This window comes from Eutrigla gurnardus (genome assembly GCF_963514095.1).
Source record: "Eutrigla gurnardus genome assembly, chromosome: 4".
NCBI lineage: Eukaryota > Metazoa > Chordata > Actinopteri > Perciformes > Triglidae > Eutrigla > Eutrigla gurnardus.
Window position 1 is genome coordinate 16,566,752 of NC_139918.1, and position 23,561 is coordinate 16,590,312.

Here is a 23,561-nt window from a genome sequence, read left to right on the forward strand (position 1 = left end):
ACTAGTATGAGTCAGTCATACAGTCATAAAAATGTCTTTTTATGACTGTATGACTGACTCATACTATAGTATTTTATTGTATTTTATACCAATATATCATAATTAAGCTTTCTAAAAATAAATAAAAACAAAAAACTAATTTGGCTCCAACAATGGTATGTCAAATCATCATCATCATAAAAAAACATAGTATAGTTACGACTTTTTAAATGTAATTCTTCTCATCTGCAGAATTACATAGACACAGTTGTCAGCAACAAACGTCCAGATCTCAACCCTGACTCCAAACCTGCTCCTAAAAAGGTGCCAATAAGCAGCAGGACCATTTGGAGACGTTCATATTGGCCTTCTTCCTACTCTGTTGGGTTTAGAGGTCCTCGTGGATGGCTGCTCTGTAAGGTGATATCCTGAGCCGTTTCCACGACCCTCTGAGATTGATGAATAACAAGGGTGCAACTGCCAATACCAGGCGCGATGCAGATGGTCAGATGCTCTTGATGAGGCACGTGTAGAAGTTGCGTCCTGGAGTCCATGTTAAGCCTCTTCAGTGGGCAGAGGAAGAATAGCTGTATTACTGTCCGGCTGATGCTGTCATCGTCATTGATATTGTCACAATGTCATTAGAAGATGGCTTTAAAAAAATCATAGTGTTGCATGCTTTGAAAAAAAAAAGTGTGCAAATATCATAAATTATTAATGTCATGCTAAAATATGTAATTAAAAATGTCATAAAAATCATATTACAGTATTCCATAAACACGTGACAGAAAAGCCATATTATGGTAGGCCTATGCCATAAAGTCATGGTATGTCATAAAAATTACTTAAAAGTACAGTATGCTATGAAATCTTTTAACGACAATGATGAATGAATATATGGCATTCATGTGACCGTTTCAATACTTTTACAATACACTAATATTTTTTATCTTTATCTTTAATCACGAGGGCTCATATTGAAACCAACTTTGCACATTGCTTCACAATTCAGGATAACATTAAGATATCACTAAGAGGGATAACACAGCTCAAAAGTCAATAAAAAAGAGTGATAAAAATGTAGTGCGTAAATGCACCATCGATTGAGGTTCAACATAATGCTTTGAAGATTGCAAAAGAATCAACCATTAAAATTGCCTACAAAACAACCTAAATAAACAGATGTATACTATATGCTCCCCCTTAAGGTTCATATATTACCTTTTACCAAAGTTCAAACTTTATTGATCAAATACTGGTTTTACAAGTACATGTAGGGAAATGGATCTTGACCTCAAATGTGTTTAAAATGCACCACAATATACAAATACAATAACAAAGGTCCGATAAATAGCCTAATAACAGAGTTCAAGTGTGTATCTTGCGTATTAGTGATATTCTTTGTAAGAAACCTTGCATTGTGTTAGTCTATCAATTCCCTTGTGCTTTGTTTTCATCCCCTAATCTACATGATATTGCATCGATACATGTACAGTACGGTAATGCAATATGATTTAAGCTGTTTCACTGATGTAAGTAGACTGGAAGTTTTGTATGGACATGGTCTTAAAAAGGTATTAAACTTAACTTCAGGATTCCTGCATATAACCTGGTCATAAATATTCTCTCAGTAAAGAACAATGTTTGCAATTTGCAATGTAAAAAAAGAGAACCATGCCATTTCATTTTCCTTCAAATTCCAAAAACATCTCCTTTAGTTAGCAACCAAAACAGTCCACTGAATGTTACTTTACTGTACAGATGAAGCTGCAAAATCAAAGTTACACAATATAAAAGTTTCACAAATTTACAACTGTAAATAAAAATGTTCTTATGGACTCACCAAAATAAAAAAGCTATATTCTAAGAGACTATTGTTTCTTTGTTTTAAACCACATTCACTATCTATATAATGGGATTTCATCCTACTAGAGCACAACCGTATACATGGATTTCCAGACTGCAATGACGTTCTGTGGAAATGTACATAAAAGCTGTCAAATAACAGCATGTACCAGCACTGAAAACGTTTCATTATTTCAACAGTAAAGCTGACTTGTGTGTACCGCTTTTTAGTATACAGACACCAAATTTCCTCCTAAAGCAGTTGTAATGCTGAAGTTTTACATGATATTCCCTCAACAAAACGTGTACAGTCTTCAGTTTCTTTAAATCTATTTCAACACAACAGGACTGGTGGAACAAAACGAGTAGCACGACTTGCTGCACCTAAAAGGGATTTCCAGACACGAGATTTTTACCTTGAAAGACCAGTTCATCCACACGATGGAGCGAGTCATGCTACTCGCTGTTTGTGTTCAACCAGCATTCTGCATACAATGTCAGTCACATGTCAAGTACGCATCATCGGAGTATCCTTTCTTCATACAAGTGAAAATAAAAATGTTCCTCTTATGATATCATTTGGTAATAACTACCTCTAACAACCATATACAACTACGTCGTTGTGTTTCCACTTAGGGATGTTTGTCTGAGCTTCACAAGCCGCCACCTGAGGGAATGTTCACGGCTGGAATGGAGGTCTGTGGTTTTGCTGAGGAGTGGCTGGACGGCACTAAAAGGCGTCGGGATGCGGCGGTCTCCTATGACGACATGTTGACTTTCTTGATCATACTGATTTCCTAGAGGAGGGAAAAAATATATTACAATGCTACAAAAACAGGTAGAAAACTGGTCATGAAAACCAGACAATGAATAAAGAAATTTAAAGTGAGACTGCGTAGAGCAGATGAACACAACGTTTAATCCATTCCTTACACTTTAGCCTGTTTGATTTTTGGAAAGGCTGAATAAAAAAAGACAATTCTTTGGATGCCATCTAAAACTCCAAGTTGTCCTTTACATTTCCGGTTACTGGGCTACTTTTGGGGAAGAGGTCCATTCAATTTCCACCTTTAAGACGATGATTGTGTTTTTTTTTCTTTTAAAATGTCACTTTCACTTCAATTGACTTCCGTAAAACCACTTTCATTCAGTGTGCAAAATGTATTCAAATGCATTTGTTGATGGTCAAGTTAAAACATTGAAGCAGTGTTTTAATGTGTGTTGATCATCTCATGTCATGGACTGTGTTCTGCAATAGTAGCTCACCTCAAGGAGAGCCTGTTTTAACTGCCCATAGGCATCCTCCAACTTGTCGTTGATGATAAGGGCATCAAATATGCCAGGTTCTTTACCTAGAGGGGCATGCAATTATGTTCAGTCATATTATAAATGTTTACGTGGTTTCATTTTTGCAAAAAAAAAAAAAGACTTACTATACGCCATGTCCATCTTAGCTGCATTTAAACGCTTCTGGAGGCTCTCCTCCGATTCGGTTTTTCTGTCTCTTAAACGTTTTTCCTGGAACAATACAGAGGGAAGACAGGAGCAATCGCAAAGCATCCAAAACCTGCATAACTGGATCGCTGCGGTACAAATCAGACTCAAGGTCAAACCCAGGAATTCCTCTCTGGCAGGAAAACAGAAACCTCAATCGACCCAATGAAATGCATTTTTCTTCTGTGCTCACCAGGACTGCCATGGAAGGTGGCTGGATACTGATGTAGATGGGGTTGAGGTCTGTGCCTTTTATGTTCTTCACACCCTGCATGTCAACGTCAAGTATACAGATGAGGTTCTTGGCCTGGACAGCTTGCACGGCAGCTTTACTCGTCCCATACATGTTCCCCGAAAACTCTGCACTCTCAATGAATTCGCCGCAGTCGATCCCTGACTGCATCGCCTCCCGTGTGACGTAATGGTAATCTGAAATCCCCCAAAATTTGACATACATGAGACAGATAAAGAAAGCTACAATGCCAGGGGCTCAAAAATGTGATTTACTGTGGCACTGGTCATGAAAGAGGAGGAACATGTCGCACCTTTGCCATTCTCTTCTCCAGACCGAGGATTTCTTGTTGTATCTGTCGGTTAAGAAGATGTAAAATGGTTAACAACAATGACTGACATTCACCCATTCATTCACACATTCACACACTGACGGCGGAGTCAACCACGCAGGGCGACAGCCAGCTCGTCAGGAGCAAAAGGGTGAGGTGTCTTGCTCAGGGACACCAGGCACTCAGCTAGGAGGAGCCGGGGATCGAGCCGGGGATCGAGCTGGGGATCGAGCCGGGGATCGAGCCGGCAATCTTGCGGTTTACAGCCAACCCGCTCTACCTCCTGAGCTAAGATGTTTTTATGTCATAGTCTTTACTTGAGTTGCTAATGTGTTGGTGTAAGTGTTTTTGTTTACAGTTGCCATGGTAACTGTAACCAGTGACTTCCTTCTCCTGGTCCTGGGTCTTCTTCTGGAGCTCTTCTTTGAGCTGAGTTACCATAGCAACCATAAACACAACATGTAAACCAACACAATAGCTTGTCTCTCATGACCTTGTTGTCTGTGTTGTCTGCTGGTGACTCCTGGTTGGCAGTGACCTGTTCTTCAGGGACCTCCTTCTCCTGCTCCTGGTCCAGGGTCTTCTTCTGGAGCTCTTCTCCGAGCTGAGTTAACTCAGCTCGGAGGCCCTGATTGTCTTCAATGGCAGTGTGGAGGTTAGACACCGGCTCCTGGTTGGATGAGACCTGTTTGTCTTTCAGGTCCTCCGAGTCTTTGAGGAGTGCAGTTTTTCCAGAGCCTCCTTCTGCTGCTCCTGCTGCAGGGTCTTGCACTGGTACCGTTTTTTGAGCTGAGCTAATTGGGCTCGGAGGCCTTGAGTGACTTGCTTCTCAGCATGGAGGTTAAGGTAGTACTGCCGGTAGGCTGAGCCCTGTAAGTTCAGGCTCTCACTCATGTCATTTAAGGCCTCCTCTTTCTCAGAGAGTTTCAGCTCGTCAGTGAGCTCCATCCTCTTGCTGGGCTCGCCAGCGCTCATTTTGCTGCTGCCGATGCTCAGCTAGTTAACATCCGATTTATTTATTGTTTTGGTTGTGTGTGTTTTTATTCAAGTGCATTTTTATTAAACTAGATTGAGAGTCCATTTTATTTATTGTTTTTGGTTGTTTTATTTATTTATTTTGGACATTTAAAATGTTTTCCAGTTCTCATGTTAAATATTCTTTAGAAATAAACGTTTTGATCTTTGAAACGGTGTACTTGCATTATATCAGTTGAAAATGGTCTCAAAACGGCAATATTATCGCTTATCGCAATCATTTCTGGGACAATTAATCGCCTAGCTTTGTTATCGTGACAGGCCTACAAGGAGTACACTTAACACATCCACATCTCCATGGAAAGCTTGACGACCGGCAGCTTCACCGTTAATCCATACCTTTGTCTCACTCTTTGAATAACTTTGTCTAACTCTGTAGTGCAACCACCTAGAAAAGACTGTCCCACTTGAGCTCAAAGAAGAAACATTCTTTCTATCTAGAGTGGCATACTCACGGGAAACGCTGAAGCCGAAGACGCTGTCATATTCTGTCATGAGCTTCTTCAGCAGAGTGCTCTTCCCTGCCCCGGACGGGCCGCTGATCACCACAGGCCTGGGTCCAGCCATAGCTAAAGGAGAGGAGAGTTTAGTAGAGGAAAATAGTGGGTGAGGCTGGGGGGGTGACACACATCCACTGGAATCTTAAGACATGAGTCATTTTGGGGCCAAATCTCTCCGTGCACAAACATAGAGCTTTAAAAAAGACTTTCCAACATTACAGTGGGGATAACATGCTCAATCACGCCTCCCTCTTGGTGAGACAGACATCTTAAAGGAGGACCGAATAATGAGACCAAAACATCTCCCACAAGAGCAAACGCAATCAACGGGTTGGCAAGCCGTGAGGTTACCATGGTGCAGGAACAATTACTCAGTAATTGTGGAGCCCTGCGATGCTTGTGATGGCAAGGAAAAAAAAAAAAAAAAGTGAAGAGCGAAGACATACAAGAGGCCACGAGGGAAAAACTACTTTTAATAAAGACATGGGCTCATATTCAAGTAAACAACAGCTTAGAACACCCTTCAACTAAATTCTACAGCAATCAGATCACTGACAAATCTACAAGCATAGTTCTTGTAATATAACGGTACGTCTTTGAGAAACAGAAACGTCAACATCCTCTCTATACTGTGAGACATTATTCAGTCTTTCATTCTACCAACATGTCTTAGATAAGCTACTGAAGTAAAGAATAATACAATGCCCGCAGTGTTCCGCCTTACCTTCCGTCAAAACAAATAGCTCAAGCAGACGGCGAGTACAAGTGAAGAGGGAGGATTTGATAGTGGCAGATTGTGTACGAGTGCAGGGGGGAGGAGAGAAAATGGGAGGGCAGGGCCATGTTTACACACTTGTAGATTTTGTTATGTACAGAGCTAGATTTAAACATACTCAGTAGATTTATCAGGAATCATCTGACATTATAGTAATGTGTGTTTTATTCTGAGCCCAAATGGCTAAAACAACCCTCCATTGTTCTCAGTCACTTTAAGTGTTTGTTCTAGAACAGAAAGTCAGCTGGTTTTCAGGAACTGTGAGCAGCTTCCAAACAGATATTATCAACAAGAAACCAGCTATTGTTGTGTCACTGAAAGAACACCAGTAAAAAGATAATATCAAGCAATATGATTATTGCCTTATAAACCTTTTACTGACATCAATATCAGCTATCACACATGGTGGCAATAAGTCTGGGAATGAGGTTTTATTCCATGACATATTAAGCTAATAAATCTTTAGAAGCAAACAAAGAAATGATGCTTGACTTAGCCTCTGAGATCTTTGTTTAACCACGATCACCGAAAACCACAACATTATGAGCCTTCTTGTTTCCAGGCAAACCAGAGGACGTCAGGTTGTCTTTGCAGGTGCAAATGACAAAGAGTCATTCTACGTTGCCTCTTGAATGATTCCCCTAAACAGCACTGAAAAGCTGCTTCTTATATTCCAGAAGCCACTGAAGAAGTCTCATCATATTTAGAGTCCTAAAATGATTATGATCCCCCAAACAATCCTTCTTAAAAGTTATCCATGAATCTTATTTGAGCAATTTACATTGGCTTCCTGTTACCATATGGAAACAATTAGGGCTACAACAAAATGGTTAGTATTATTATTATCTCTGCTAGGAGACAATGAGATCTGTATTTTGTGTGTGCGTCTGCGAGTGTGTGCATCTCTGTGTCTGTCCACAGCTAGTCTTGCATACTGCTGCAACAAACGGCATAATATTTTGGGTACTCATGTACGGCTGCCACCGCGACCCGTTACCAGATAAGCGGTAGATGATGAGATAAGATGTACGGCTGCATGCTCAAGGCACTTGCAGTGACTCACACATTCTAGAAACATATTTTATTACCCGTTTGATATGGTGATTGCCATATAAAACGGGTGACTGCTGGTGTTTGTGTCTAACAGCTAACAGACACGTCTGACTGTGTCGCTGCCACTCGGCAGCCAGACAGATATTCCATGTCTTTTTACTGGCAATTTAATGAATCAGTTTGAGATGTAGATGAGCATTTATCAGAATTTCTTTTCCAGTCAAAAAAATGCAATGCAGACATTTTTTTTTTAACTGATCTACTGATGATTCTTCTGAGATTTACAGCTGGATATAATGTGAACAACCCCTAAAAGAATCAACCATTTGTACTGAGCTGCGTGACAGGAAATGAGAGACATGCAAGTTTATAATCAGCAGGGCCTGACATTTATTGGAAGCGACACTGTGCTTAACCTTAATCATGTGCACTAAAACCCCATGTGATTGATATTTGCCTGGAACAACATTTTAAAGGAGTCATCACCAGGAAATCGCAATTTCTCTTGTTAAAACATGCATATCTGTGTTTGACCTCAGTTGAAACTTGCCTGAAAGGCTGGAGTTTGAAAGTGGCGCCGTTTTTTCGCTTCTGCTCTTTTTCCGAACAGGAATAGCACACAAGGGTGTGCATTCCTAAAGCACGAGATTTTGATTCTGCGCCTTCGGTGACGTCACCGTGGCGGCTACTTGCATAAGCCCACCCCTCTTTCACCACCCAACCCCGCCCCGTCCGCTACCTGAAATCGCCGAAGCGCCGCCATTATGTTTTGGAGTCTGCATGCAGGCAAGCCCCCCCGGCTCTGTCCTTCCTGCGGCGAATCAACGCGCGCCTCATTACATATTATACAATGCACATCCGGACCAGTCAAAACCTCGCGCGTAATCTCGCGTGATAAAATCGCGGTACGAAAAAGGGTCAGAACAAGCTCAATGTTTGATTAAAATTTTTTTTTTTTTTTTCTAATAAGTTTTACGAATTGATCCAAAGCGATCCAAGGGGGGCTGGATACGTATAAAACCAGGTGATGACTCCTTTAAATCACGTGAAATCTATCAGGTTTCAGTTGTCTGAGACTAGACAGCCAAATGTAGGTAAAGTGTAATTCACTATGAGTGTTGAAACAATAAGTTGATTGACCAGTTCCCGCCCTTATTCTGTGTAACGCAGTGATCCCTTCATTCCAACTCATTTCATCTTTTGTCGATTATTGTGGAGTGAGTGTCACAAGTGTTTATGATCATGTGGTTGCAACATGTTTCGGCCCTCATGAGGGTCCCTGTTCTGTATGCTTTCAAATCTTCCGGCGTTTCCCCGACACCTTGGGAATATGTGTGCCAGAAACCTCTACACGGATTACAAAACTGTTGCCAGAATTATCAAAAACATAAAAACAACTGACTCCGTGCACCTTGACTCATTGCCGTAAAAGTAATATTGTGGAGAGATTGCAAACTAAAGGAGTATTATCTGGGGGAAGTGTGTGTGATTGCTTTGTGCATAGATACTAATGTGTAACATTGTGAGTTTTGGATAATCATATGTAAACTAAACAAACTGAGTTTGGAAGCATCGGCTGAGTTAAAGATGCAGGAATAATTGAGGATTACTTTAAGGCATTTTAAAACAGTTTTCAGTGTTTACAATGGTTGGGATACTAACGACAGATATATGTGGAATTGTTTTTAAAACATTAAAAATAAATTACAGCAGCTGTCCCATCTACAAGGAATCAATAAACGATGCTTGAAGTAAAACGTTGCTTCAGCGAAACTTAAGCCTGCTCGAGGAACACACAACAACTATCTTCCCCCGCAAAAACTCAGCAGAAACACTGGCTGTTCTCACACTACAGGGAATGAATGGCAGCGTTAGCCACAGGGATGGTGGCAAACAATACAAAGATAACACAGAAGAGGCAGATAAAGAACCCTCCTTCCTACCTGACAGTACCCTGGAAAAATATCTCATGTACATCGGGAGTTATGTTAGTCCGAGCTTTTTGGACCGTCTCCGGCTGATTTTCTCCTTCCTCTGCTCTGTTTCTTTGCTGTGAGAGCCATTAAAGAAAATTGTGCTGCCTACGTCATCACTGCGGGACAAAACATCGACACGCTACGTTCGCGAGCGTCGGGAAGACAGCCTACGAAACACAAACATGAGTTTCATCATCATGAGCCAAAGAGAACAGATGAGTCAAATGTAGCAAGTGTTAGATATATGTACGCAACTCACTCGTAGCTGCGCGTTGTACCTTAACGGCTTTGTTGTTAGACCGCAGTAATAACGTTAGCTAACATAGCCTTGCTTCTCTGTTTTATCAAACTATTCCCCGTGCGGTCTGCAGGCATTTCAGAAAAATAGCAAAGTTAGTGCAGGGATCAGTCTCAAGTGTCAAAGTTAACACTAGCAACAGGAAAAACGTTGTTCCGATCGACACGGGGAACTCAAACTTAGCGCAAAACTACCCGGATGAATGAACGCTGAAGGCCGATCGCGCCACTCGTGTGCTAGCGTGGCTAACTTCAGCTGGTTGAGCTAACGCGACACGGCTTCTTCTCTCAACTCTTCAAAGTAAACGAATACAATGTTTGGTTCCTCGAGATCTGGAGGGGTCCGAGGAGGCCAGGACCAGTTCAACTGGGATGACGTGAAAGTGGACAAACACAGAGAAAACTATCTTGGTAAGTGTTAAAACTGCGGGAAGACGCATGCTTATAGCGTTAGCAGTATGCTAACGTGCACCCCAAAGAGCAAACCTTTTGAAAGCGACACGTAAACTACACGCTTTTGCCTCGGGACTCCACACGCTGCTTCTCCGTACCTTTTGTTTTGAAGTCCCTCATTACACAGTGTGTGGCTGCTCGGTATTGGTCCCGTTTTCCACTCTACAACCAGCGGGTCCCGGTTTTCATCGCTCCCTGTCCGAGCACACACACACGTAGCCACTGTGCTTTTCTGAGCCCACACCGCTGGCAACATGTCAGCATACCAAACAAGAACTACGTAGCGCCCACCACAGCTGTGACATAAAGGGATGAAGTAGACGCACACAACTTGGTCAGCAAATGGCATTATGTTTGTTTATGAACTCATGGTATGAGTACATTACAACGCCTTTTGCTGCCACCTGCCTTATCAACAGCAGAGATTGTTTAAAGTATGGTGACGTCAATGTAATCATGTATTTTCCAACGTGAATTGTTCCCAAACTTCTTCATGCACTTGTTACATCAAAAGGGGGAAATCAGACTCAAAAATATAAGTTAATTTGTGCTGCTCTGGTGAGTTTGGAACAACACCAGTATCATTGTAAAGATGCGAAAGACTAGTCAATAGTCAACCTACAGGAAATGGTTGGGGACTGTTTAGTAAATATTGACAACAACACATGTATAAAAATCTTAGCTGTACAGTGCAGCAGAAATACCGATCTTTCTCAACCACTCTCTTTTATTCTGTCTTGTTTCCAGGGAACTCTTTGATGGCACCAGTAGGGCGATGGCAAAAAGGCAAAGATCTGTCGTGGTACTCAAGAGACAAAAAGACCGGCGCACCTTTGTCCAAACAGGAGGAACTTGCTGCTGTCAAAGCTGCAGAACACGAGGCCCTGATGGCAGCCCTGTGCGTATTATACCTTCCTATGAAATATGGTTGGAAAATATGTGTGGGTCAACAGATGTAATTTATTTGTCTTTTCTATTCTCTGTCTAGAGGGCACAAGAATATAAAGAGGCAACCAACGGGCCTTACCAAAGAGGTATGTCACTGTTTTTGGTATTGCTTGTGAAGGTTTTGAAATAACTTGCCTTTATTAACAAAAGGTTGATTGATGATGATTTTAATTTTCCCAATTTTGATACCAGGACCTGGCAGATGTTTGTAGGAGGGAAGAGGTTGATGGTGAAGAGAGAAATGTGGACCGTGTCTCCGGCTTGGGAAGTTCCAGGTAACTTTATTTTGCATTGTTAATTTTTTGGAACAACAATAAAGCAAACAACTTTAAAAGGACTGTTATTATATGTATATTCAGAATATTGAATTATTACATATAAGTTGCACATCAGAATATTCAGAAATCAACATGTCATGATTGCGTATTTGGTGTATTTTTCACCTACACAATGTCAGAGGGATCTATTTCCCAGCATTCATCTCTGTATTTTGAATATCCTCTTCATATGTAAACACATAATTTGAAGCATGAACCATTTTTGAGGGTTTCAGTTCATTAAGGTCCTGCTTTTGCAATGTTTGTAAGTGATTCATCTATCTTGAAAATGGTGTTGGTTTTAAAGCAAAACATTGGAAGGAAATTTGGAAATATCCGTCTCAGAATTGCACTGTGTTCTATTTCTGTGCCGTTGTTTTGACATTCGAGTGTTGTCAAGAGAGCCCTTATCTTCATGCTCTGTGATTGTGAAGTGTTTGTTTGTTTCCATCTACAGTGCAGGCTCAAGGAAAATGGTGCTCTCCCAAAAGGAAAAGGAGGCAGCTAAAATAGGCTTGCCTGTTTTTACGGTAAGTTAAAACTGAACTGAAAAATCTCCCTGAACGTTTTAAGATGAAGACTCTGTAAGAGGCCTGTTGAGAGTTGAAGGGAAGTTTCTTTCATTGGATCTGAAACTTGAAAATGCAAAGATTAAAGAAACGTTTCCTTAACAGCATCACAAAACGGAAGCTTGTCCAGAAACGTCAACCTCAAAGACATCTCAGAGTGTAGAAAAAGAAAAGGGGGATGTGGAAAAAAGGTGAGTATGCTTACTGAACACCGATATGAATGTCAGAAACGGAAAGCATAAAACACACAAAATGTTGAACCTATATTCATTTTACACCTTTTCTTTTTTTACTCTGTAGGCACGAGGGCAAAAAGAAGAAGAAAGAGAAAAAGAGTAAAAAGGAGAAAAAGAAGAAGGAAAAAAAGAAGAAAAGGCAAAGAAGAGATTCGTCCTCTTCGGAGTCAGAAACCACTAAGAGGTTGGTTTATTTCTCCATACTGCTCTTTGGCCATTAGCCGTCACCTGAGGGTGGACAAAACAAGAGTGACACTACAAAGTACGGCTTAAAATAACTCATGCTCCCACATCATGTATTGACAGAACAGCTATTTTTCCAAACCACAATTAATTAGACCAGGCTTCACAAAGGTTACATTAATCAGTGACATTGTATTTTGTAAAATGATATTGCACATTTGTTAACTAAAACAAAAGCTTTCTTCTACTAGCACTAGAGGGCACCAAGGCACTGTCCTACCACAGCATCTTGAAGCATTGCCTTTTACATTTGGGGTGCATTATTCAAGTATTTATGTGTTGGAGTGACCGGAATCATAATCCAACCTCAACATATGATGGTAGTGTACAAAATTAACGATATACGTTGAATGTACAGACATTTATCCACCCTATGACTCACAGCTGTGATGAGGTGTTTTGTGTGGACGTCACTATAAAGCTCATCTGGCACCGACTTCCCCCCCAGCCTTACAACATCTTACTTGATCCACTATGACCCAATCATTGATTGATTGTTTCCTTTTTACTCTTCAGGCAGAGAAAGGATCCCAATCCTCATAATCCATCATACCATAGTCAGAGTGGAGCCAGACCCCATGACAGCCATTCAAGGGGGGGAGCAAAGGCAGAGCGACAGCCCTCCTACCCCCATCATCGACAGCAGCGGCATGACACAGACTCCTCTGATGGGGGGTCCCCTGTCAGCCACAAGACGGCCCCTACTGGTGCCACACAAAGCCACAGGCGGCGCCACGACACAGACTCGGACGACTGATGTCCTCCCCACCCCCTCAATTCAAAGACGCACAACGTGGACAGAACGCTGTACAGCAGCTTGACTGGCCCTAAAGACCTCAGTGACCCTGAACAGCCAAACGGACTGTGGATGTTTCTGAGTCGCAGGCTTTGACCTTACGCTTTAAATTCTTCACCCGATAAGTTGGTCAGTTGTTTAGGGGATGTTTGGTTTCTTTTGTCTTACATTTTATTTGATTTTAAACCACCGAATATCACATTTTCTATATAGTCAGGTTGAGTTTTTTTTTCTTTGTTTTATCTCAATGTAAAATACAATGCAAAATAAAATATTTGCAAAGCAAAAACAATATTTTCCAAGTATGTCTGGCCCTGGGAGCTGATAATGTTTGGGACATTTTAGAGAATTAACTCAGGACATTGTTGCTGCAAGCAGAAGAAGGATGCATCCCGCCTTGTGTGGCGTTAGATTTTTCCTGGTAAATTACTTTCCTGAAACTCTGTTTACAACAGCCTCAGTTAAAGATCTTTAGTTGTTCTTTATATGAACTATTTATTTCATGGTATCGTACACCTGGCAGCTTCTCTGCAAAGCTGAAACTTTTGAATGTAGCAAGTTGGGCAGTAAAGCAATTTTTATATCATTACTATCAGCATTACAGAGAAAATATGTCTTTAAAATAAGTAACCTTGCTACTGAATCTTGCAAAATTAGGTATGTTTTGTCAAGTAAGCTTGTTTGCTTGTAATTTATTTTTGGAAAATACAAGATGTTCTGTGATGTCCTTTTTCCTCACACATGTCCTCCATCCCACTGTGGCTCTTGCACTCCTCCACAGCTCTGGTGCTTTTCTTCTCTCAATCATACCAGCGCTCCTTAATCCCTCACCGTTCTAGGTTCGGCTCTCTGACTGGTGCGATACCATTGGAATGCTCTCCGCTGGTCATAATAGAGTGCAGTGTTTGCATTTGCCTTGAATTGGGCTGAATGAGGGTATTCTGCTGGCTGGCACCTGGGGGGTGCACTAAAAAAAGAGCAAGGCATTCATAAAGAAGAGTGCAAAAAACCACGCTGGTCCTTTTATATGGCCGAGTAGCGTTACACTGCCACACACAAACCAAGCTGACAGAGCAGCAGGATAGGAGGCCACACAAAACAGCCCTATGAGGGACCCGAGACTCCAGCTCCGTCCCCTCCCCTCCAGTTTTATAGGCTTGGCTGCATTAACCATAGCAGCCTAATCAACCTGCAAGAATGCTGTCCTAGATTGCCGGCCCTACACAATGTGTAACAGGGTGTGCTCTCCATATTACTGCTTCGACCCAAACACTGGGTGGTTTACATCACCTTGGGGCATCACATTTCTCCCTGGGTCAAAGGGTGACGGCCCCAACGGGTTGCTATGACACCAGGTTTTGCAGTTGTTAAATCTCAATGTTGTCTCCTTAAGTGTGTTGCTATTCTGTTCGGGATGCGACTCAAGCTTGTGTTTTATTTCTTCAAGTCGCTCTGTCAAAACGATGTTAAATAATTGTGAAAACTGCAGATTCACAAGTGACTTCTTTTTGACCTGTGAGCCTGAATAGGAGAAGCGGTTACAGGATGGACAGGTTGTTGTTTCACTGGAGCACTCGGATCTAAACTGTGCTTTACCCTACCAGGCAAAATGTCTGAACTCCAGGCCCATTGCTGGAGATAGGGTTTTTGGCTGCTGGACGACAAACAATGTGATTATTAATTTTTTGTTGGTTCACTAATCATTTTAGCTCTGTGGTTTGTATAAAAAGGGAGGGATATTAGGTGTTCTTATGTTTTAGTCGCAAACTTTCAATGTAAAACGACAACATACTTCCAAGTATGAAGAAAAGGCTGCGTTACATGCTATAACATTCAGCAGTTTTATTGCATAGTGTGAAAATGAAAATCAGTTGCAAAAACATTTGTTTTATCCAGTCACTTTAATTACAGTGCTTTTTCCTCACAAAAGCTTTACATCAAAAAAAGAAAGAAAGAAAGAAAGAAAAAACAGATTTAAGAGGTTCTCAAATGTTTAAGCAGTTATAAATCAACAAAACTGTTTGATACATGGTCAGAGCAGTAAAGTAACACCCACACCTTTTAGAAAAGAAGCTTGAAAATAAAAGGCAACATATGTCTTGGATAAGAAGGTGAATGATATGGCTTCCCGTTTACCCCAAGCACGATGTGCTGCAAAGGAAGAAAAACTGGCACCGTGTTAAACATGTACCTGAAACTGATTTTTATTGCCATCAAAACGCTATTTCCCAGATTTTGATAACTGAATAAAAAAAGGCATGACTTTCTAGAGCCTTTAGTGAAGACAGTAGGGCCATTGTAGTGTGCAACTTCTTTGGCTACAATTACTTATCACAGTACACATGAGTTACAGTATAGGGCTGTTGAAATAAGTACTCAGTTGGGTAATAGTTCCTGTGCAGCCTAATGGTGTAAACACCCTGTAAAAAGACCACATCAGGACTTTTTGCTAACAAGTATATTCCAACGGCAGCACCTGATAAACCTGAGACTCAGAAATACAAAAACCCCATGCTGACTCAGCGTACTGCCTTTCAAACAACCATAGATGTGAGATTGTTGCCGCATTTCTCAATTCAAGCCAACATACTGTACAACAAAAGGCTGGTATATGTTCTCTCAAATTGGACAAAATTATGTCAGAACAGAAAGTATGAATAGTCAATGCCAGTGTTTACTAAATGGTAATTTGGGGGGCTGGTACATGTAGTCACTTGTTAAAGTAGCTACAGTAGCTGCATGTAGTGAATCAGTGCTCTTTTTGTCCCTCAAATTAAAAGCCCCTCACTCCCTACAGTACATATGACCAGATAATAGTCATCAGATTGCACTGAGGTCCTGGGCCAATGTGCTGGTAAATTCTTGTTCCTCCCTTTTCTTATTCAATGCACACATGGCTGCCCAACAGCCAGAAAGAGAAATAACCACGGTAGGATTTATGGAGTGCAATAAGCTGCCCCATTACCAAATATATTTACAGATACATAAAATAAAATAATAAAACCCAACAGCTTTACAAGAACAGATCACCCCACCACTGGCTTGTATGCTTGTGACAACAGCTGAGGTGAAGGAAGCTTCCAGTACTTGTTTTTGGAGAGAGAAACTCTTGTTTTACTATACCTGAAGAATAGAGAGCAAGGTCAGCGATTGGGTGGAATAGATTAGTTCTGGATAGCAGATGATTATTAATGTTTTTTCAGCTGATTAGACAACCAATCCAGTCCTTCGTAGAGGCCATCTCCAGTGGTGGCACAGGTCGCCTGGATGTACCAGTTCCTGTTGTGTAGGTGGTGAAGACCTAGCTTGTCCGTGAGTTCTGCTGCATTCATAGCGTTTGGAAGGTCCTACAAACAATAAAACAGTGAGAAGAGAAAACATCTGAAGCCACCCCTATGACTACAACAAGACACTGGTTATGGTATACAACTGCTTATATCCAATATTTCCACAAGTATGACGTACCTGTTTGTTGGCAAACACTAATAGCACGGCATCACGCAACTCGTCCTCTGCCAACATCCTTGAGAGCTCGTCACGAGCCTCCTGAAATCGCTCTCTGTCGTTGCTGTCCACAACAAAGATGAGGCCTAGAAAAGAGCAAATGAGGAACAAATGAGTGTGTGTGTGATGTGTCTCGTATTGTTTAAATACAAAGCAGTGGAAACTGAAATATTAAAGGTTTTGACATAATAAAACGTACCCTGTGTGTTCTGGAAGTAATGACGCCACAATGGTCGGATTTTGTCTTGACCACCAACATCCCATACTGTGAAACTGATGTTCTTGTACTCTACAGTCTCTACATTAAAACCTAAAGAGAGAAAAACAAGTTAATCTCAAAAAATCAAACTTGAAGTTCTCATACGGGCATAAAATACATGTAAACATCATTAGTTTACAACGCTTGACATACCTATTGTGGGAATGGTTGTTACAATCTCTCCGAGTTTTAGCTTGTACAAAATTGTTGTCTTTCCAGCTGCATCCAGACCCACCATGAGGATCCGCATCTCCTTCTTCCCCAGCAAACTAGCAAAGAGATTTGAAATGTAATTCCCCATGGCGACGGGAAGCTACTTTGGCTAAAAAATGAAAAACCTGAGGAGAAACAATAGATCATTGTTATGAAAGTCTATGACTAATAATCAAACATGAAATGGAGTAGAGCTAAAAGGATTTTTATTATTAATCGTTGGACTAAACATCTGCAACAACTTTTGATAACTGATAAATTGTTCAAGTCATTTTAAGCAAAATGCCAAAACAACCTTGTTACAGCTTCACAAATGTCAGGGGCTTTAATGTGTCTTGTGTGATATTAAAGTACATCTTTTAGTGTTGGTTGTCACACAAAATACGCTATTTGAGGACATGATCTTGGTTATTATCTGACACGTTATAGATCATATTATCCACGATTGACAGATAAATCAGATAATAATGAACTGCCTTGTTCAACAGCCAGAATTACATGCTGCTGATATACATTGTTGATGTGCCGTTAGTGAGTCCTTCTGGCGACTACCTTTTCAACCGAAACCCAGCTAGGACTAAAGAGAATAATATGTGACTGTGTGAGAATGTAACATCAGCCATTCCTACAAGGAAGCAGCAGATAATCTGATCACAAATTGATCCTAGACGCCGGAAATGAAATATCTTCTTAATCAATTCAGTTTGCTATATTTTGTATACAACGCAATGTTTGTAACGCGTCCTGACGACCCACATTGGGCAATGTGATAGCAATTTGAGAAGGATGGCGAAACTAAATCAGATTGCGACTAAATCAGCGGTTAGCACTTAGCACCAACTAACATTAGCAGCCACCGTGTACCAGTTTATACACGTTTTCTTCGCACGTTAGTCTCGACCTCAGGATTTGAGAAAATGAGACTGGTGAGCCCCCTGGAGTTATTTGACATTTAATTTTCCAAAGTGCAATGGAAAAAACAGCTCGACTAATCTACGTAAACAAACGTTAGCTTGCTACGGTGCTAATACTCGTCGGGCCAGTTTAGAGTTTCCACACAGTTTAGAGTTTCCACTACTTTCCAGCAACGGTATGATTCTTAGTACGTATTTTTCACGCCACCTTACTCCAGAAGTTATGTGAAAACGAGTTAGAAAATAATGAAGTAGCAGAGGAAAGACTCGTTGATTCCGACATGTTAGCTAGTACAACCGGTACGCTTAGCCCTTTATCTCTCGGCGTCCTGAATACCGCAGCCACGGTCAAAAAGATGATATTTCCTGAAAGCCCGTGGCTTTTTGTTCGACAACATTCAGCGAAATTAGCAATAAGATGGCTTAATTAAAGTCGGTTTTACACACTTACACAGATGATTATGCTCCCTTCCTTCTTCGAGGCGTTTCCTTCCTTCAGGAAAATGGCGACAATGTGACACGTCAGGGGTTCCGTTCCAGCAAAACTTCCGTACGGCTGGGAGATGTCGCCCCTAGTGGCTCAGAGGGGAATTGTTGGTTAATTGGCGTAATTAACCCCTCTTATGCAGCAGTTTGAAACTGCGTATAAACACTAACTAATTAGTTTGAGTGCAGTTGTTTCACTTTCACTTTACATTTGTTTACATTTAAACTTGTTTATATATTCATTACACTACCTGTATTCATATTAAACTTATTTATAATTTTCTATTATTGCACTACATGTTTGTTTTTAGTCTATATTTGTGTACCTTGTCATATTGTATTATATATATATATATATATATATATATATATATATATATATATATATATATATATATATATATATATATATATATATAGGCACACATCAACAAATCCTGACAGCATTTATTGTTTGTTAACTGTTTATTGATGTTTTCTAAACTCACAAAAGCAGCACTGAGCATGAAAGTTAATTCTTGACGTTGGGAATAATGGTCTTATTGGTAGATTGAGCAGCATGGCTCATGGAATATGTGATGGTTGTTTGCTTACACGTACATTATTCTATAATAGCATAGTGTGTAATAAGCCATGTATTTATTTATCTTGATGTTGCTTTACTAATTTTTTTATTGAGGGATTGAAAATAAACTTTTCTGGTAAGGGGTCGAGTGTAATATTGAACCTTTTGAACAGGTATTGTCATTTAAATGATCACCAATAAATAATTTAACCACCAGTATTGTGTTAGCAAAATAGTATAACAATAATGGTAATCATTTTTTTTTTAAAGGGACTGACACATAAAAATAGAATATTAACTGAACAGTCAAATGCAGAACATATTTATAAGATACTTGCAACACTGGTACTCTGATGGGTTGCATTGTGTAATAACATATATGTGCAATTCTAAAACATGCAAACAAGTGAATTCAAATTCAAACAACTATCATATCATAGAGAGGTCATACACTAAAACTTCTGAACTGGAGTTTGTCCACAATCTGATTACATGCATCTGAGGTCTAATTTAGGGGTTCCTGATATGGAACAGCATGGACGCTCCTCATATAGTGTGTATTAGCTGTCTTGACTCCAGATTATGCTAACTGGGAGGAAATCTTTTATTACCAAGGGAGTATGGTGATTACCTTTAGTCTGTCATACTGTACTATTTCAATTCATTTAAATATATGGAGGTATTTGTTCTCAAACTATGCGGTTTCCACTTCCTATTGATGCATGACTTGGTCATTAAGGAAATGTCTAACCATGTTATTGTTGGGTCTGTTGAATTTTAACCCGGGTTCACTATGCCTGCTACCCCCAGCAGAGGGGGCAGCAGGAGGGTAGAAGGGCATGCGAGAGCAGCAGGAGGGGTGAATGGTCTATAGATGGTGATGGACCACACAGTGAAGGCTCATAATGTTGTCTCACTCTGCAACCAGAACTTGTGGTTTTGCCCTGCCGTTCGTTCTCAGCATATTTTTATTTATTTTTCCAGCAACTGCTCTTTTTTATGTGTGTGTAGACGGTGTTCATTGCATGGCAATTGTTTAAATTCTTGTAGATTCACACATTTAACTCGGTTTTTCAGTATCACTGTTACAACATCCTGATTTACTATAACAAAAACCCTCAGCATCTTTTCTCTTTAGCTTCTTTGTCTTCTGAAGATGTTGTTTGAACCCAAATAACTTAACAAATTATTTTTTAGAGCACAAAGCGATACTATAAAATTGTTTCGATTTGAGGAACCATGCAGCTATGTGACGATCCATTTAAAAAAGAATGAACCAAAGGTTTCACAAAGGGTCAGTTGTCTTCAGATGAAAACTGACATGTGCCAGTTTTGGTTTGAAATCAACTAAATTCTATAACTTATGGGTTCATCTAACCCTTTCAAAATAACAAATGAATAAAAACCACAATAATAAAAACAAGAGAGTTCTCAGTTCTAGAACATGTTGTATTTTGGTGAACATATTGGTATGCATGTAGTAGCTGGGTGGTGCGTTGATTTGTGTCTACAACGTTGTACTTATTCAATTTGTTTGCCGTTTGTGCAGTTCTGACAAGTTTGGAAAGTTGCATTTGCACAACAAAGCATTCAGTCTTGTAGAGATGGAACAGCCTACCCCTCTCTCTACTGCACAATCTTTTAATATAAGTGTGCTCCCCTCATAATTATACTTATTTCAGTGGTCGCCCATTTTTCTAACCAAACAATAATTTTGTCAGCAAATTAGGCAGCAGTTTGGCTGGACTTCTCTGCTGCTAGCTACATCTACTGTATTTGTAACAATCAAGTCTTTCAGCGTGCCAAAATTGATTCAAGATTTGCCTCCTGGCGGAAACAAGACCTATCATGCCAGGGGTGACCTTTATGTTGAAGGCCTGTTGGCTAGCTTTGCACAATTATGCCCCACATCCTTCAGCATTCTGTTCTGTTTAAGTTTTTTGCTTAATAAAAAACCTTAGCTAGGCTCCGCTGGTCTCTTGCACTGACCATAATGCATTTACTGGATTGTCAAAAGGTCATATTTCTTTCTTAGACAATTTCTTATTAGCAGTGACTCCTGGTCTGCATGAGACTGAGACGGGTTGGGAAACTGACTTGGGTATCACTTTCTCAGATGAATGGTGGGATGATGCATGGATGCAATAAATTCCTCCTACTCCTGTGCGAGGTTTAGCCTCACTCGGTTCCATGTAGTCTACTTCATAAGATTCGTTTTAGCTACGTTAACTAAGACGTATCCAAACCTCTGTGGTATTTGTGACAGAGAGGCAGCTGTGGACTTGACCCGCCCAAATTTGGTGGAATACTTGAGGTATTTTTGGGATTTTACATCGGACGTATTGGAACTGACTCTGGACCCATCGCCTCGGATCGCTATCTCTGTATCCCAGAGGAGGTTGTAAGAATGACTGCTAAACAAAGTAATGTAATCTCCTTTTGCCTCTTTAATTGCCTGTTGTTGAATTCTTATGGGGAAAAAACACTCACAGCCCTCAAATACATCCTGGCTGTGGGACTTAATGTAATTTCTGAAATTGCAAAAGATAACATGTGTTGTCCGTGTCACAGCTGAAAAAGGTTACAAACATCGGAAGCCTCTCAAGAGAGTTAGAACTATGACTGGAGGTAGATAACCTTACTGTGGACTGATCCCGGGGTGTGTGCATGCATGCAGCTGTGTGTATGAGTGGGTACGCGGATACATAACTCTTGGGTAATGCTTAAGGTTAGTTTGCAACCAAGTTGCCAGAATAAAAGGTTGGCATTTTGTGTGTCTTCACACCACAGATACGTTGAATATTGATATTTCTGAATCAAAAATCCATTTAAAATCAATGTTTCTGCATATGCCAATGTTAATGTGTTTTAAACGCATTTGCCATTCCAGAACTGCATTCTCAATACCACTGAGCAACATAAACTAAGTAAACGAGTCTGGCTTGGGGATAAAGAGGAGCTATGACTGTCTTAAAAGAAGATGAAAAAAAAAAAACATGAATCCGTAATACTGTTTCATCATATGTGCAGTTTGTTGAATAAAATAGGGATATTATAAAAAACATTTTACTCCCCCCATCCATAATTTTGGATTATCTAAAGCAAATACATTTTCTAAAATACTGATATCTAATGCAATGTCAAGATGATCCTTTTTTTCACTTTAAAAACATGGTTGACGTGTGGAGTCACATTGGAACTGTTTAGCAGTTGTAACAGTATCAGTTGGACCAATAACCAGCATAGCAAGAAAACATAAACAGCACAATACAAGGGCTTCAACACTGCAGCTTTCTATACTTCATCAATGCAAAATACAACACAGACCACAAAATGTGCTTTAAAAATACAGTTTAACGAGCTGAAAATGGAACTGCATATATAAACCTGACGATTCACCATAAAACAAAATAAATAGCAAAAGCAAAATTCAAAACCACCATTCTTCTCTTTGCACAGTGAGATCACCTGTGCAGGTGTTGAGGTGTGTCAACAGAGATTACAGAAGACACGTGCAATAAAAGCCATCAAAATAATACTTTATAACTTCTGTATATTCTCCTGTAGCCAATTCATATGTCTGGACTCTGAGATAATCCCATTGCCGAAACATCCTCCCCGAGGATTGAAAAGGCGAGTTGTCATTGTTGTCTTCTAACATGAACATTTTGGTTTAAAAAAAAGATATATGAGGTAAAAATAATGCTCAACAACCAACAGGATACTCCAACGTTTTAACTGTATCTCCAGTAGCTTTAGTTAGCTTTAGTTTAAAAAAAAGAAAAGAAAAAAAGAAGCAGATTTCAATGACTTGACATTATGATAATATGCATTTATAACGTACCATGTAGTGAGCCGGGGGTACAGTAAAGATCCTAGGGCTAGTGCTAAATCCACCGTTCCATGCTCCACAGGCAAACACAGCGGTAATATCCATTCGAAGCGCTCCCCTCTTTCATCGTTTCTCCGTTTCGGCTTCATATCTCACCAGTAACTGACAGTTGTGATGTGTGGACAGAGGGCTAGAAATAGGACAGTAGGGGGTGTATATATCACCCCCTCAAAGCACACACACAAACACACAAACAAATTCTGATGGCCCCACTTGTGTAAACGCTTTGTCAAATTTTCTTCCGCACGTGCACGTGTGTGCACGCTCGCTCCCCCGCGCTCTTTTTTTTAAATCCCTTCTTTATTTGTGTCAAATGTGGCCCCAGAACACCTTTCCCCACCTGGGGGTCACAGCTGCAGACTGCTAAAGTACGACGGACGTTTTTTGAGTATAGCCCATTTTCTGCGGGAAAAATATGCTTTTTTGGTACATTTCTGGGCAATGTATGCAGACTACATCATCACCTGAGAGGTGTTATCCAAGTCGCTGAGTCAGTCACGCCCAAATCAAAGTACATTTATGGCTGACGGTTCAGAAAGTGAGGCTTGTCTGCAGTTTGTGAATGGAAAGGGGCTGCCAAGGAGCCAACCAGGCTTCTTAGTAGGAAGGATCTCAGTAGGGGCCTTACTCCCCTCTGAGATGAGGCCTT

The 23,561-nt window shown here is 40.4% G+C and overlaps 3 protein-coding genes across 3 annotated transcripts; 1 reads left to right on the forward strand and 2 right to left on the reverse strand.

The window, feature by feature from the left end:
• Positions 1 to 1,258: 1,258 nt before the first annotated feature.
• On the reverse strand, positions 1,259 to 9,355 carry guk1a (guanylate kinase 1a). Its single transcript, XM_084008596.1, has 7 exons — positions 9,188 to 9,355; positions 5,372 to 5,485; positions 3,864 to 3,905; positions 3,512 to 3,747; positions 3,258 to 3,342; positions 3,091 to 3,176; positions 1,259 to 2,621 (listed from the first exon to the last, which is right to left on the reverse strand). The coding sequence occupies exons 1-7, from the start codon at positions 9,219 to 9,221 to the stop codon at positions 2,583 to 2,585; spliced, it is 636 nt and encodes a 211-aa protein (XP_083864722.1). The 5' UTR covers positions 9,222 to 9,355; the 3' UTR covers positions 1,259 to 2,582.
• Positions 9,356 to 9,444: 89 nt separating this feature from the next.
• cUnh1orf35 (chromosome Un C1orf35 homolog) lies at positions 9,445 to 13,122 on the forward strand. The gene is made up of 8 exons (XM_084008595.1): positions 9,445 to 9,928; positions 10,718 to 10,868; positions 10,959 to 11,004; positions 11,111 to 11,193; positions 11,693 to 11,765; positions 11,910 to 11,995; positions 12,105 to 12,224; positions 12,800 to 13,122. The coding sequence occupies exons 1-8, from the start codon at positions 9,832 to 9,834 to the stop codon at positions 13,038 to 13,040; spliced, it is 897 nt and encodes a 298-aa protein (XP_083864721.1). The 5' UTR covers positions 9,445 to 9,831; the 3' UTR covers positions 13,041 to 13,122.
• Positions 13,123 to 14,906: 1,784 nt separating this feature from the next.
• Positions 14,907 to 18,514, reverse strand: arf1 (ADP-ribosylation factor 1). The gene is made up of 5 exons (XM_084006841.1): positions 18,421 to 18,514; positions 16,996 to 17,180; positions 16,783 to 16,893; positions 16,545 to 16,669; positions 14,907 to 16,426 (listed from the first exon to the last, which is right to left on the reverse strand). The coding sequence occupies exons 2-5, from the start codon at positions 17,141 to 17,143 to the stop codon at positions 16,268 to 16,270; spliced, it is 543 nt and encodes a 180-aa protein (XP_083862967.1). The 5' UTR covers positions 17,144 to 17,180; positions 18,421 to 18,514; the 3' UTR covers positions 14,907 to 16,267.
• Positions 18,515 to 23,561: the final 5,047 nt, after the last annotated feature.

Coding starts and splice junctions, on each gene's coding strand:
- cUnh1orf35 (XM_084008595.1), top strand. CDS start 9,832: ATGTTTGGTTCCTCGAGATCTGGAGGGGTCCGAGGAGGCCAGGACCAG. Junction 10,869..10,958: donor GAGGCCCTGATGGCAGCCCT/GTGCGTATTATA, acceptor TTCTCTGTCTAG/AGGGCACAAGAATATAAAGA. Junction 11,005..11,110: donor CAACGGGCCTTACCAAAGAG/GTATGTCACTGT, acceptor TTTTGATACCAG/GACCTGGCAGATGTTTGTAG.
- guk1a (XM_084008596.1), bottom strand. CDS start 9,221: ATGTACATGAGATATTTTTCCAGGGTACTGTCAG. Junction 5,486..9,187: donor TTTTTCCAGGGTACTGTCAG/GTAGGAAGGAGG, acceptor CCTCTCCTTTAG/CTATGGCTGGACCCAGGCCT. Junction 3,748..3,863: donor TGGAGAAGAGAATGGCAAAG/GTGCGACATGTT, acceptor GGGGGATTTCAG/ATTACCATTACGTCACACGG.
- arf1 (XM_084006841.1), bottom strand. CDS start 17,143: ATGGGGAATTACATTTCAAATCTCTTTGCTAGTTTGCTGGGGAAGAAG. Junction 16,894..16,995: donor AACAACCATTCCCACAATAG/GTATGTCAAGCG, acceptor TTCTCTCTTTAG/GTTTTAATGTAGAGACTGTA. Junction 16,670..16,782: donor TTACTTCCAGAACACACAGG/GTACGTTTTATT, acceptor GCTCTTTTCTAG/GCCTCATCTTTGTTGTGGAC.